The 16,376-nt window shown below is 36.2% G+C and overlaps 1 protein-coding gene across 3 annotated transcripts in view; it reads left to right on the top strand.

Moving 5' to 3' along the window:
• Nucleotides 1-16,376, top strand: part of pde4ba (phosphodiesterase 4B, cAMP-specific a) — a 163,917-nt gene that overhangs the window by 76,409 nt on the left and 71,132 nt on the right. The window contains exon 1 of one of the 3 annotated variants that reach the window (XM_008415178.3): nt 11,130-11,659. The exons of the other annotated variants lie outside the window; for them this stretch is intronic. Coding sequence (XP_008413400.1) covers nt 11,559-11,659 — 101 coding nt within the window. The 5' untranslated portion in view covers nt 11,130-11,558. Of the gene's footprint in view, nt 1-11,129; nt 11,660-16,376 lie in introns of those variants that run through there. 3 annotated transcript variants of the gene reach the window in all.

Here is a 16,376-nt window from a genome sequence, read left to right as displayed (position 1 = left end):
GCAGTCCATCTTCTTTATTTTATGCTTTATCGCAACAGTGCATGCATCTTCTCAGTAACATTTTGACAGTACTAAACTTGTGTATGCAGCATTTAGCCTTCTAAATAAGTCATGATTCCATCTGTCACAAACTGTCAGCTGCAGGATTATGCTGGACTTATTTGAGTCTTACTGTGTGACTTTACTGGGTTTGGAAAGGAACCCAGATTGAGCTGACTAAAATTGTTTTTGCCCAACTTAAAGATGACTTATTGAACAGAATTCACATTTTGCATGTTTTTGGAAAAGTTAATGTTTTTTCAGTGTCTGGAAAGTGAGCTGCTTCAAAATCCTCCCGGTTTTTAAGGCACAGTTGATGAGCACTGTGCCGTTACCGAGCAACCGCAGTTGAGTCAACCTCCTTTAAATCAAGATTGAAAAGAAGAATCTCAGTAATGAACTGTTTGCTTGATTATTGATTAATAATTCAAGAGTGAGATTGAAGATGGCCAGCAGTGCTCTTGCAGAGCATATTAATGCCTAGAACATGATTTTTAATTAGCCATTAGTCCATTTTAAAATTACATTAAACATTTCCCTTTCTTTTTATCCAATGCCCTTTAGGGTTTGACGTTCTGAGTTCTCCATATGAGCAAAGCTTAAAGGTTTATGTGATCATAATGTCTTTTTTGCTTTGCCTAAAGTCATTTCTGATTTAAGAAGTATAATATAAGAAAATGTAAAGACGTAATTTAAACATTGTATTTCCTTGCTGCTGTGAGCTGCATCATTATTTCTATTAGCGGCAGATTTGATGCCATACCATTTTGCTCTCAAACATTGAGAGAAAAATGTTTCTCTGCTTGACAGCTTGATCTCCCTGGGTGAGCTCAAAGTTGACTTCTTTAAATTGTCAGTGTTTTTAAATTCTGTTCAGTGCAACATTTTACAAACTGTGGTCATCACTTTTTTAAAATGGTCTTTGTGGATGTTACTAATTTGTAATATTTTGTAACTGTTTAGTTCCACGCTCCTGCCAGATCTTACTTGAAAAAGACTTTGTTAATCTCAACCTTTTACTTAACTTCTCGATTAAGGAAAGGTTGAATAAATATAAAATAAACATAACCTTAGCTCTGCCATTTTCAAAATGCTCTCCAATATTTCTAAATACAGCAAGTTCCAAGACAAGGCATATGTTGACAAAAGAGCAACTTTGCTGCTGCTCCATTGAGCCTTCATGTTATCTGCTGGAAACATTTCCTTTTTTCTTCTCTCTCTCCACCTGAATACCATGTCACTACCTTTGTGCAACCTTTAAAACACCTAACTGATACCAAAAATAGCTGGCTTTTGGTCTTCCTCACTAAGGAATAGTTACCATCATTGTTGTGTGGTCATTCATGGAAAAAAAGATCAGATTTTTGAGTTGGACTTTCCAGTTCCAGTCCCCAGCTGATCTCTCAGTGCATATTTTGTAAATATGTGCATATTTGGCATGTTTGGGAGAAATGTACACAAACGCAGGAAGCTTATAACTAGATCAAGTTGGACTGTTGAGTAATGCTCATGAGATGTAATCCTTAGGCTGAGGCTTAGCTGTTCACAGTTTGTAAATCACCATTAGAAGCTGCTGCTAAGCTTTACAGCTGCAGAAACATCACCTCATTGTCGAGGCAGAAATCTGTGTTGAGAAAACTGCCCCTTTTATATTCACTGACAGTCATAAACCTTTCTGCTGACTAGCTCTCTTTCCTTCCGTTATTAGCGGCACAGATATTTCCAGCCACAACGCTTCAATAATTACTATACTTTTCTCTTTTTTATGGGTTTATACCTCTTAAAAGAAATGTAAAAAAAAACAACAAAAAAAACTACTTATCTGCTTGAAAAATCAGTACTACAAGGCGAAGACGAGCTTAACTTGGGGTTCAAAGATATTCAGTCTAATTTTGTAACTTTTTATAGGCTCATTCAGCAATTAATCTAAATCTAGCCTAAAGCAATAATTTTTATAGCTCTACACAACTTGGTTATTGTTGAAAGCGGAAAAGAAAAGCTTCAACACATGTCCATAAGAGCTGAACAGGCTACAGTACTGCCAGCATACCTTTGGAGAACATTACCTCATTTGTTACTCCTTGATCTGTGAACTTAAACTGAATCACTGTTTGAAACTGCAGCCACTTAGCGGTTTAATTCTCCCACAGATGTTATGGCCTGGCAGCCAGAGATAAAGATGATAAAAGCAGCATCACTTTTTGGAATGGAGAGAAAAGAATCGGAGCGAGGAAAGTTGACAAATGTAAATCTTTTTATCCGATTCTTTGTTTTCCGCTCAGGATGGCATCCCCTGACTTTAAACACAAACCATCCTTCTTGTCCTTAGCTTTAGTGTTTTCACCACAATAAACACCTGTCCTTGACAACAGTTCCAGGAAAAATGACGCAAACATTTGTAGAAACAAAAAGAAAAAAAAAAGATTCTTTGTGTTCTTCAATTAAAGGAGTGCCGTGTGACTTTACTTTCTTTTTGTTTTCTTTTTCAAAATCTTTGCAAGAAAAAAAAGAAACAAAAAAAAAACTCATTATGGTTTTGTGGAAAACTGCATTCGCTAATGTTCCCTTCCAAACCTCTGGGGCCTTCACAAAACAATTAAATTACACAAAAGTGAATCTAATTACTGATTAGGAGCTCAGAAATGTTTTTTATTTTATTTAAAATGATTAGAGAAAGGTTGACTCAATAAAATCATATGTGGCATTTTGCAGATTTTACTTGTAAAATCTTACCATGCTGGTTGTTCAAAGCTTCACAACATTTTACATTAAGCTCACTAAGTAGTTTTTTTTTTTTAAATTAATAACAAGACCTTTTCTAGTAACAAGAAAAGGTAATTTAACAAGCCTCCAAGTTGACAAAAATATAAATTCTATTGTGGGAATAGCACATTGGTAAAAAAAAGAAAAAGAAAAAGAAAAATATTTAGACAACTGTAATAGGATCCTACAACAATAAGATTTTTTACCTGATAATTATCTTTTTAAATCTGGAAGCTTGTTTTTCCTCTGGTGAACAACGTGGCAGGAAGGAAAACAAGAGTGTTAAAAAGAGAGAGAGAATATATGCTGGGACTGAGGAAAGTCTGCCAGCTGCAGCATTTTATTCACCAGCCAGTGGATAAACAACACACAGCCTTAAAGGCACATCTGTGTCGCTTCTATTACTAATCTGGAGAATGTTTCATCTCAGTATTTCATTAGCAAGAAATGCTGATGTAACCAAATAACATATCTTCAAATTCAAGCGGTTGTATGAACTATGGATTCAAAACTAGTTTGCCACGTTTGATTCACCAGAGGTAAAGCACGACAATATGTAATCCGTTTTAGCTTTTGGAATTAGCTGGTGGGTCAGACGTTCAGTGTGTCGCCTGTTACAACATTAGGAGCAGATTGATTTTGATAGCAGATCCTGCTTTTCAGAATAGCATGTTCCATGTCGTTGGATTTTCATGCATCTACCTGACAACCAAAGATGGACATATTGACCTTTACCGTCAGTTTGTGTTTGAAAGAAAGACGTAAAATATTTAAAACTAACCTCTGAGAAAGGAATGTGTTACTTTTAGACATTACATTTGTCAGACTTAAGAAATGGTTAAAACTGGATCTGAAAAAAAAATAAAAAATAGATATTTTCCTGAACTCCATGCAGAAAGACCCCAAGTTGGGATTCAAACCCAGGACCTTCTTGCTGCAGGACAACATTGCTTTCAAATACACAGGAAGAGGATCCCCAACCAAGTATTCATGTGTACAGCACTTTTCAATAGACTGACTTTCTATATTAAGATTTTTTATTTATTTATTTTTTTTGCCAGTCACATCCCAGAAACTAATCTTTGGATTGCAATAAAATGAGTTTTATTTTTCAGTGAATATTGGATCTAACATTTCAACAAGATAAACATTTACTTTTCTTTACTCTTCTAAAAGACACGTAAAGTTTTCGATTATTTACTTACTTTTATGTAATGCCTTGTTTTCAAGCTGCAATGCCTCTCTATTTAAGACGGTTGCTGGCTGTAGATGATGGTGAGATGTTGGGCTTTGCTTATGATTCCCAATTCCGAGTTCCCCCCCCCAGGTTATCATAACCTGAGTGCAGCTGACGTCAAGTACTTAATATTGCAGCCAACCAGAGAAGCCCAACTCTGTAAAGGGATTAGGTTAATCACAGCGGGGAATGACTGCAGTGCCCTCTTTTCATCTGGGAGAATTAGTTTTATGGTGAAAGAGATAAAAATAGGAAGGGGAAGCTGTACTGTGGTTAAGACGGCAGGACAAATGTTATTGCGTTTTAAATTCCCCCCTTTATCTGCTGATCGGGTCTGTCAGCAATGCAACCTGGAAGAGGTCGTAATCTGCTCCTCAATCACGTCTGCTGCACTGCTTCTGTCCAGAGCGACTGGAAGCTTTCACAGATATGTCAATGGATTAATGAGCGTGTGAGAGCGAAGCTCTTGCTGAAGCCAAAGCTCTCTGATCTTTGGGGGTTTTGTCGTTTCTGCTTCTCTCTGCTCACACGTCCAGGTGAGGTTTCTGGGGAAACTGTAATTGCTTCAACCGTGATGTAGAATGGAAAAAAAAACATGACAGTGAACAAATTCAAACCAGGTAATTTTGAGAGCCATGAAAGAGAGTATCTGTATTAAAGTACTACACAACTGAACATTCACTCTGCATAAATCCACATATATGAAGGACACTTCTTATTGAGTGTTAGGTTTTTAAGCAGTTTCTGCAAACCCTCTGCTGCTCTGCCACACAGTCAGATGCATTTTGAAACCGTTGTCACTTGAGTCACATTAACATCTCTATTGTATTGGATATTTTAAAAGTTTAGACATCCCCCTTCTTCAGTTCCATGAATGCTCTCTGCACCAACACAAATGTAAAATATCTAAAAATGACTAAGATAAGTTATGTTTTGTTCTGTTCAGTGCTCCTTCATCTCAAGGAGCAACAAATGCAAAAATGCTAATGCTATTAAGTTGCCATAATGGTATGGCTCCTGTCATTTCTGAAGTTTAAAAGTCTAAATGATCTGAAGCCACATGCACAAAGAATGCCTGAATTCTTTGAGTGTGTGCACTATGAAAAAACATTGTTTGCACAAATAAATCCTGAAGTAAGAGTATTGGAAATGAATATTTTTGAATGGATCCGCACACATTTTTTTGTGTACATCCAACATGGAATTAAAGGCACTTGAGAGAAAAACTGAGTCCTCCCTGGATTTGCCTCCACTCATGCAAACAGATGTAAGTATGTTCTTCAGGTGTCATTCTCCTGTGAATTACACTCTCATTGTAAGTTATTGAAGTGTGCCAGGAAAATAATGAGTCTGAGGGATCCCCACGTTTGCATACGTTTATTGGCATAAATATAAACTCAGAGGGGCTTGTAGGATGCTCTGACATTTTAGTTTACACAGCAATAACTCAAAGACCAATCACATGCTGTGAAGTGGAAGAGGTCGTAAATCCATCTGGGGGGGATTAATATTATTGATTAATAAAAGGACAATAAATGAACATACCCTTAAAAAGTTAGTCATCCTGAACTGCCAGCCTTTAATCCTTTCCAAACTGTTTTGTTTATTAGAAGAAATGAATCATGCGCTGACCCAGGCCGCCTTGTTTCAAGGTTGGTTAGCAGTATTTACCGTGAGGATGAATGAAATGATGATGGTGCTCGTGTAACATGCTTTTGTTGCTAGAAATCTCAGTTTGTTTAGGATATTTATGTTTCACACTCGGACTGCACATGGTTCTTACAAGACTGCTGATTGTTCATCAGCCAAAGCAGCTGATGAATCAGTTATTATCTCTTTGGTTGATCATTGACCTGTTTACTTTGTGCCATTTGCATTGTTGTCTAATAATGATCTAACATAGTGTTAAAAATGCATTCTTCTTACTCATTTCATAGCACACATGGGAGTGTATTAACTCGTTGGTCTCATTTCTCTGGTGTAAATAATATTTGTTTTCATGTTCTTAACAGTGTCCTCCGTAGCACACGTGTTAAACTCCAGTTGTTAATGTCTGGTGCCCTGCAACTTCTAAACGCGACACCTGAATGACATCTGTTTAACATAATAAAGTCATTCATAGGACTCTGTGGTGCCGAGGAGGTAATTCAATCATTTTATTCATTCATGTTGGAGCTGTGAAACATTCAGACGTTACAGGACTCCGCCCTCAATGACTGGAGTTTGACACCCTGCACATTTGAGAAGGAATGGAGGGTACCTTGCACAATTATTTCAGGAGGTGCTAGTTTTTGCCTGTTTTCAAAATGCTCTAAATCTTACCTCAAGTGCCCAGACTTTCAGATTTTATTGCTTGGATATTTAATAAACAGAGATGAATAAAAAATTGAGTCTGTGAAAAACTACTTATGCCTCTGAAAGCCCCTAAATATAATAAAAAATGGGGTAAAATCCAAATTTTTGTAATATAAACTGAAAGAGCAATTGGTCTTTCTATGCTGAATGTCTGAATGTAGAAAAAGAGCTTTTTCATTTTTTTATAGTTCTTTTGACATGTAGCAGAGAATTTCTGGTTACCTTGCTGAAGCAAGTCCTTACCTATTTACAATATGTGACAACACCTTAAGATTGATTAGAGATTAATGTTAAAATAGATAAAGGTCTATGCTACAAAATTGGTCTTCTGTCTGGGAGTCAAATAACAAACTTACATAGAAGTTGGACGATTTGATTGTCATATTGATCTATTTCTCCCCCATCAGCAAAAATATTTTTTGCCATTCCTGTCATCTTCTATTGTTTTTGATAAACTTATCTTTTTGTCAGCCTGCCCTTACAAACTGGAGCCCTCTGCCTTCCTTTATAAAGTTTATATTTAAACTGCTTTCAGGAAAACTGCTCGCTGTTTGATCTTGATTTAATATGATTGTGTGTGTCTGTGTTTGTGTGTGTGAGGAAAGTGTTGACACGAGAGGTGATACTGCGCCTGTCTGCTTGAGTCACAAGCAGCTGTGGTCCCGTTTGCTGCTGTCCTTCTTGTTTTGTTAAGATAAGGATTATTTATTTGTGTTACGATAACAGCTGAGGTCAGCAGGTTGACAGTATACATGCAAACATTTCAATATTCAATGTTCAAAATGAAACACCATCAAAGTTCTAGATTAAAATAATGGTGAGGTATGCAAGCTTAGATGGCGTTTGCTTTGACTAAATGCATTTCTTACAACCCATTACATTTTGGATGCCAGTTAAATTTAAAAGGGTTAATTGTGGCAACATCTTTCAATCTATATATTGCTGAGGTCTAATGATAGGCCTGTAGATTTCCATATTGAGAACAGCTGCAGCGTAATAGCTCGGTCGTCAGCGCACACCATCCTTATAATTGCTAATTATTATGTAGGCATGAGAGGCGTCAGCTTCCGATCGCTTTCTACATAACCTCTGACCAGTGTTATCACTGCCATTTTAAGCGAGCAAAAACAACAAAGAACAGACCTGTGCTTGCATTATGTGCAGCATATTTCATGTCACTTGTAGATGTGAATTACAGGTCTCAGTATGACAAATTCAGGAAAATACACTGATACATCACCGTCATCTTGTGGCCATTACTGTTCACAAACCCTGGCTACTGCTAAGTTTATTTGTAGAATGAAATTGTGCCATCTAGTGGTTATGAAAAGGACTTGCAGAAATGCTTTCATATCTTAGAGGGAGAGAGAGAGCCTTGGAGATTTCTGTTGTTGTTCAGATGTGAAAGTTCTCATGGTGTGAGCATACTTTCATGAGTTCTCCACCCAACACTGAAAAGGATGTTAACAACATCTAACCCAACAGATACTTAATCACTGACTAAAATTAGAAGTGGTATTTGAAGTAGTTTTGTTATGTTGCCAGAGGTTTGTGTATAGAGCGTGACAACTGCCTTGGCATGATGCTTATACTACCAGGTGAACAACTGAAACTAAACAGAATGAAGTTACTTAACACTGCAGGCCTCCATGTTATGACAGCGGTGGTTGATTTAAATGTTCAGCTATTGATATTTTTTTTTTTTTTCTCACTGCAGAAACCTCCTGTTACCCTAGTTCACTCATACATAGCTTTGGGTTTGCTTTTGGTACTTTTATTTTTGTTTTCTGATTGTTTGCAAAGAACTTAGCAATACTATTAATATCACTATTGTAATTATGCTACATTTTTCAGTGATTAATTTTAAGATGTAAAGTTTGTTATGGTCAAGTTAAATAATTCCTCAATCAAAAATGAAAAAGTCTGCATATTACAGTTTATATATACTGGTTGTTTGAAATTTTATTTATTTTAATTATTTAAATATATTTTGTGATGTATTTGGTCAATATTGTTTTAGGGGGTGATTTATAATTTTAGTCATATCAGGGATTATAATCTTTCTTTCCATGAGAGTAAAATGCCTCATAAAGGAAACTGGAACTATAATAAATGCAAATAGGTTTTGATAAAATATTTTGAGATAAATAATTAATGATTTAATTGAACAACAATATTTAAGTAGTTTTAAATTATGTCTCCATAATGCATAGAAACCATACTAAAAACATTCACATGTCAGAAATAGTAATAGCTAATCTGAAAAGTCAAAAATGGTCAAATGTCTGATGTTTTTAAGATCAAGCCTTGATATCATAGAGTATTCAAGAGTGCAGCATTTAACTCAAACATTTATTTACAAAATGTTTAGCTACAAATAGTCATCACAACCACAAGAACTGTTTTTAGATAAAGAAAAAGCCACAAAATGATTGCGGAAAAAGAAACTATTGAACTTCCAGGAAGTCTTTATCCTCCAGGGTTGTCATAAGTACTGCATAAGAACACAAAAAAATATAAATAAGTGAAGTGAAAGGCTTTCTGTATGTTCTCTACCTTTGGTTTCTTTTTCAGACATTAATGGGAGGAGTCTTTTCTTTTTTCCACATAGTGTGCAGGATGCCCTGTGGCTACCATATCTTCTTCCTAGTGTGCATTTACAAGCAGCGGGTTGAGCTGCCTTGTACGTAGTGGCTAGTCAGGTTTCGGTCTCTGCGACTGGATTCCTCCCATTGTGTGGTTGTCTGAATGTTTGTCTAATGTGTCATCCATCTGAGTCATTCCTAGTTAAGTGATGTGGCAGCCTGCTTGTCCTGTCGTGTTGTTGGTTTTGAGAAACACCTGGGGTTGTTACTCAGAATGGTTTTCCTACGGAGCTTAATTACCTCCTCTTGAAAGACGTGAAACGTAAAAACACTTTCTCACTCAACCAGTGTCACATTTTATTTGAGGTAAAAATATGAATTTATGAGTCCTGCTCATGCACATTCTGCTTCAGAAAGGTTAAGCTTGAGGAGCCTGCATCCTGAAACGCAATACTATTTAGAATGAGATTACAATTTAGCATTTATTTTTAATATTAGTATGAAAGATAAAAAATAAAAAAAATGTGAATCAAGGTTCCAAAATTTAAACTATTGCTTTGAGCCCAGTGGTCATAACTGTTTGAATAAACAAAAATAAAATAAATAAATAAAACAAGTTTTCTCCCTCACTTTTATAATCTTGAAGCAGTTTCTCCACTTGCTCAATTATTCAGGTGCCTATGAGTCAACGTTCAGGTTCATATTTTATATGATCTGCTTTACATTTTTTTTAATTGTATGCAGATGATGCCAGATTTTCATCTAACACAATGATGCTAATGAATTAAAAGAAATATGAAGTAAAGATTTAGACATAATTTATTTTGCATGCTTAATTTTTTAATGTTGGAAATTATGACCTCAATATATTACAATCGAAACTGACACAAAGAAGATTTGTGTCAGATTGGCTCTTTGATTTTTCTGTTCAAGCTTTATTGTGATTACAAAACGTTTTATTAGCATATTGTGTCATGTGCTGCTATTTATCACAAGTGTACTTTTCATAAACTGAGGTCTTGTTGGTTTCCGTAGCCTTTCATGTGAACAGGCACTGCGGCCCCCTGAGATGATACCAGATGCCACCGAGTTTTCACACAGAATGACATTTAAGGTGGACTTGGTTGTTAATATCAACCTCCCTGTTTGAATCCTGGAACAAAACAAAATACATTTGACAACATTTTTATTGTTATTGTAAAATATGTATATTTAGTAAATTAAGCAATTAATGTTTGCAAATTGTGACGTTGTTACTGTAGGAACTAAGAAGCTGGTTCTAGCATTTTATATTTAATGTGTCTTAAGGTATTTGGGAAGAGTTCAAAATAATTTTGAAAAATCATGCTTTTTATTTGTCTGTATTTATATCTAGAGATCAGATTCCCAACAAACAGATAAGCCTTTGTTGGACCTTTTTATTTAAATGCTGACATTATTCTAACAATTTGTCAAGGTGTACTCAAAACAACGTATTTGGAATCTGACATGGATTTATAAGACACTGGGTGGAACCTGAGCCTGACTTCTTTTTTCTATCAAAGCAAACAAAAATAATCAGAAGCCATTAGACAACGTTTTACAAAATAAATCATAAACTATCCCTTAAAATTCAAGTCGTTATTCATAACTCAAAGCACTGCTGCCAAAAATGCTTTATCTATAACGCTCCATCATAAGAAACAATCCCATTTTGTATTCAATGTACTGTTCAGTAGACTATTTTAGTCCTTTGAGAAGCAATTTTATGGGAAAATTAACTCTTATCTCACAACAGTTTGGTCAGTTCATGTTTTGACTTGCTCTTTGTTTTCTTCATTATGATTCTGTGTGTACTACATTGATACAGGATTAATTAAAGGCTGTCAGCAGTGGATGAGTTATGACTCCTCTCCAGCAACTCCACTCCACAATTTAAAGCTTCCTGCCAAACTCTGCCGGGTCGCCTGAAGGGAACAGAGCTCCCCATAGACACACAGACACACACACGCATACACATGCACACACACGCAGCATGGGGAGGAAGTAAAGTCTGTGACGAGGAGAAGAGTCCGTAAAGAGCGCTCAGAGAGATAGAGAGAGAGAGAGAGAGAGAGAGAGAGAGAGAGAGAGAGAGAGAGAGAGGAGTGTGACCAAGTGTAAAACGGGATGAAAGAGTTCCGTGATGTGACGTGTGGACTGCTGCTGACATTGTTGTTGTGTGTAACAGGGGATCGAGTGTGTGGAGAAGATGTACGGACACCTATTTGCTGCATGTTTAGCACCACGGACAGTGTGGCCAATGGATGATCTGCTGAGAAACTTTTCTTTTACAAAGGCTTTATAGGTAGCAGTTGTGTGAATGTCACGGAGCGTGCCTGAGTCACGTATTACTGGACTCAATGAGTTTTTTTAGCACAGACATCAGAGTTGTGTATCCACGACTCTACTTTGCAGTTATCGCTACTGGGACTGTGTGTGTGAGCGTGTGACATTTGGTGGCTTGGGATGCTTTAGGATTAGTTTGACATGTTTTTGGTTACACATGTGATGATATGTGCAGGGTAGTGTGTGCATGAGTGTGTGCTTGTGTCGGGGAAATGTACCGGCGTTCACCTTGTGCCAGAGGAAGAGTTCATTTTGACTTCAGTGAGGAGGTCGTCAGAAAACTTCACGCCGCCAATCACAGCCATCCTCACAGGTTAGAACTTGGCTCACACGTTTCGACTTCCATGCGTTATCATGCTTTTGTTGATGTTCATTTGGGGAGTTCCGTTTTTTCATGGCTTCTAAATCCTTTAATAGTCCTGCTCAAACATACTTCATATTTTCTCCTGCATTGAAGCACTTACTGGTTTGTTTCATATCTGTATTTTTCTCTGTCAATGTTTTAAAATGCCTGTTACTTCCTTTTTCTATATCATTAGAAAATGCACTTATGCATTTCACACCATCACGAACCACAGTCTGCTGGTATGTGGTTAAATGCACCCTAATGCAGTTTGGATGAGATAAACATCAAGAACTAGCTGACATGTTTCTGTGTGCAGCAGTTTTTGCAGAGGAATGTATCAAACCGTTTTTGTGCAGTGAAGAGAGTCAAGTTGTTAGCCATGGAAATTACTCTGGAAGTGTTTCAAAGATTTGTTTATTATCATGGCTTTTTTTTTTTTAGCTGTGGTGTAAATATAGCCACGTCTCTTTGGCACACTGGTGACCAAATGACCTGGAGGATGTAAACACAAAAAAAGAAGAACAAATGATGACATTGAAGGGTCTGTGATGGCTTCAGGCTTTAGCAGCTTCTGTATATTTGACATAGTTGTCATGCAGGCTTTCTAGTCTGCCTTCTTTAATTGTTTTTTTAACCCTTTCTGCCAGGAGTTTCTTTGTCTGGCCCCGGACCTTAAGAGGGAGAATACTTGTATTTATGGTTTGTGCCAGTTGGTCAAAGTTTGTGAAGCAAAACATTTTTTGTTTTTTGACAGATTTTATAGTTTTGATATAATAAAATAAAACACTGATTGAAATGTGAAGCCACATTTGAGCATTTTGTCATGTTGGAACCACAAACTTGAGTGACATTTAGGTAGTGGTTGTTTATGAGCTGTGGATGTATTGTGAGTATGAAACAATCTCCAGTGTAGAAATCAAAAACCAAAACTTGTCTCAATGTTTAAATTCCTCTTCAACCAAACTGGAGGGCAGATTTATCCACAAGTTGCAGCAACAGAACCTCATTCAACTCCAAACTTTGTTAGTAATAGTTGTGATATTTCTGTACAGCAGTTCTCAGAGGGTTAGGATCCTGACTAAATTACTAAATGACATGATGGGATAATGATGTTGTGGCCTAGATTTAATCTTAGAATGAAAAGAGCTTTGTTGAATTTTAACTAACAGGAAATGGTAAGATTTATTTATTTACGTGTTTATTACTCATTTTGTTTTGTATTGATACAATAGTAAAGATTGAATCTAAAGATTCAATTCAAAAGTAATTTGTTGGTGATGTACTATCCAGCTTGTAGTTCTACATTGTATAAGTCGTGGATATTTATTTGTGTCTGATTCATGACTTTTTTTCCCCAAATTTCAAAGCATATTTCTCTGAAATTAATTCAGCTGAATGTGTTTACATTTGTTTTTTTTTTATTTTTATTAAAACATCTTGTAAAGCATAGAAATTGGTTCTCTTGTAGTACAGATGGAAGTTTCACCATACAGTACATACAAATATAATTTAAATACTATATGAACATTTTAATTAAAGCCTGGGTTTAGTATGTAATGATGCAGCTCATGAAGCCAGAAATGGGAACTGATTCATGTTGACTGCATCAGGGCAGAAATAAACCAAGAGAAAAACTAGGCTGGGTTTCACCCCAAGAGGACTATAGGTGTTCCAGCTCAGATGGCACATTAGGAGGGGAAAAGCTGAACAAGCAGTGGCCATATATAGACTTAACATAATTAACGGTAGATTTTTGTAAAACTGTAAATATTTCCTGCAAGATTACTGAAAGGAACTTAATTTGAATTTAATTGAAAGAAGTGCAATGAAACTTTATTTTGCCTTTTTTAAGAACTGGGTATCAATTCATAAGGATTCCCTGTCTAATCACAAAAAATACTTAGTGAGTGTGTCTACTTTTAAAAGCCATAACGCTAAAGTTAGTATGTATTCATGGATGTCTGAAGGTGTTGGGCTAAGGAGACGGTAAACCTCCACCTCTGTTTGGGTTGGTTCCACCTCTGTGACTGAGGATTTCCTGTGGAAAGTACTGGCCTCTACAGCAGAAAAGAGAAGTACACACATGCTATATTGTGCTCTGCTGCATGTCTTAAATATCAGAGAAGCTTTTGAACACCACATGAGATTTCTGAATACACCAGGGCTGCTCCCTTATTTGGCAGTTTGCACTATGAACATACAAGGTTTTGTTAGTTTATGACATATTTGCACATTGCTCTTTTTGAATGTATTAGTCTACATAGTGTATATGTCCCAGACATTGTTTCTCACACTTCCCACCAGGACAGTTAATCTCCTAGAGAGGCGGGATAAACCAAATATTTGTGATCAGTGACCCAGAGTCATATAGAATAATCCCAAAGGTTATGTTATGTTTTGTAGTTTATGAACGGAACGACTTGATTATTCTCCCATGTCACTGCTGAGCAGTCCATTCCAGTGGAGGATATTTGGATGGTGCTACAATGTGTTCTGGCTTTGTAAATATGAAGTTCTATCTCTGTAAATGTGAGGAGAAAAACACAATTACATGTGATGCGGTTTTACAAATCACTCCACAGAAGACCTTCTGGTTTAACTTTTGAGTAAGAGCTTCAAGACCCACAGCCTAAAATATATATTTCACACAGAGGCTGCACTGTAACTTGGAACATTTTAAAGCAGAGTTCTTTACAGTGTGGTGACCCATTTCTCTTTCATGGCAGGACTTTGAATAGTGTTTTGTGCTTGCTTGCCCATGGGTAGAGAGAAACTATGTATTAAATTGTTTTGTGGTTTAGCTTTATTTTATTTGCAGCAGCCTTTACTCACCATTTGACAAGTTTGTTAAGCAGAGTTATAAACAAAAATACAGTGAGGAGTCGCAGAGCTGCTGTGGTTATGTGGTGTGGGATTCAGATTGTTTTTGTTGTATTGTTTTTGTGAATGACTAAAGCTTTAATTAGGTGCTGCTGCACGTCAGTGAGTTTGATGATGATTGTGATTTCAATTAAGATAATGAAGATTACAAGCAATACTACAGCAAGTTGAGAAGATCAGTGGTAAACATTGTGGGTGCCTCTGATAATGAGGATGGTGTTTTGAGTAGGAGGTTAGTGGTTTGGAGTTATAGAAACATTTGGAACCTTATCTTAAAATGTATCTTTCCTTTCTAGAAGTGGTCCATTGTATAGTGTAGACCCACTTGAAGCTCCATAAAGTCTGGGTAAATCATTACAAATATATACAATCTGACTTCGTCAAATTAAAACGATGACTAAGTCAGTAAAATAAAATAGGAAAATGGGCGTTCTCTGGTTCTCTGGTTCTCCGGGCTGAAATGTATCTTAGCTCTCATCTTCTAAAATTCCAGCCTTATTTTTAGATTTACCTACAAAATTATTTAGCAATTTTTTTATTTTTCTTGTTGCACAGATGAAAATCTTCACAACATTTTCCATGATGAAGGTAGAAAATGTAGCTGGCTAGTCTTGAAATGCTATGCTAGTTGCTTAGCTAGCTAGTTTGATGCCAATGCATAGTAGTCTGATTAAAAAAAAAACATAATTTGTATGACCTCAAATGATTATTACTGTAATTATTTGAGGTCAGAAAAATAAAATCATTACAGATGTCCTGTAATGTTTTTTTTTTGTTGTTGTTTTTTTTGTTGTTTTTTTTAGTTGATAGTGAGTCATTATCTGGATGGGACAAAATAACAAAATAAAGGATCACAAAGAGCAATCCTGACCAAATAAGCAGTTTCACCAACAAGAATTTTCCTACCTTGCAATTATTATACTGAGCTACATTCATATATTTAGTGTTACTAGCACAAACAATAAAACGATGAAAAATCTAATCATTTTGTCATTGAAAACTCTAATGTTACAACTTCTGTGTGTTCAGTCCAGAGGTTTCATTTGAGCTAATGTTTTAACAAACGAGTAAAGTTCCAGCTCTCTTAAATCGTTAGAAGATGCACTTGACAAGTTGTGCCTTCTTTGACCGCTAGGAGAGCATTCGTTCTAATTTGAATAAATATTTTTTTCTACTTACTCTGAGGCATAAATGAAAAAAACACATGAAAAAGTGGGAATAAAATATAGATATAGAGGAATAGAATTTTCTGACAAGATTATAGCAATGCTTTTCAGCTGTTGACTATTGTGAGAATTACTGTACAGTCACTTCCCTAAGCCATCAATGGTTCTAAAGATTAATAGATCCTAACATTTCCACCTTTGAAACAACAAAATAGCTGTGTAAAGAAAGTCCTGAGATTATTCAGTTAAACATGGTTGATGACATACACAACATCAACTACCAGCATAGATTTATCACAAACAAGCGTTTAGCACACAACGTATCGTAAAAGTTATGTGTTTGTTTGTGCTACCAGGAAGAAGGAGGAACCGTGACCTTGGATAGCCTACTTGGGAATACACTGGCATTATTGGGATGCAACACTGCTGTTTCCCATCTTGATAACATGTTTATTTCCTTCCGCTGTATTCTCTGTCACTGTCTGGTATAGATCATAGTCTTATTACTATGTGTAAAGTAGCAGTTTATTTCATTTCCTCTTTTCACTTCAATTTTTTTATGTCACCATGTGTTCATAACCTTTATCATCACACATTTTGCCAGCATTGCTCTGTGCTTCCTCATGTGAGCACAGAGT

The sequence above is a fragment of the Poecilia reticulata genome, chromosome 4 (assembly GCF_904066995.2).
Source record: "Poecilia reticulata chromosome 4, P_reticulata-male-v2, whole genome shotgun sequence".
Taxonomy (NCBI): Eukaryota; Metazoa; Chordata; class Actinopteri; order Cyprinodontiformes; family Poeciliidae; genus Poecilia; species Poecilia reticulata.
The sequence above is the reverse complement of the archived record's forward strand: the minus strand, read 5'-3'. Positions and strand labels throughout refer to the sequence as shown.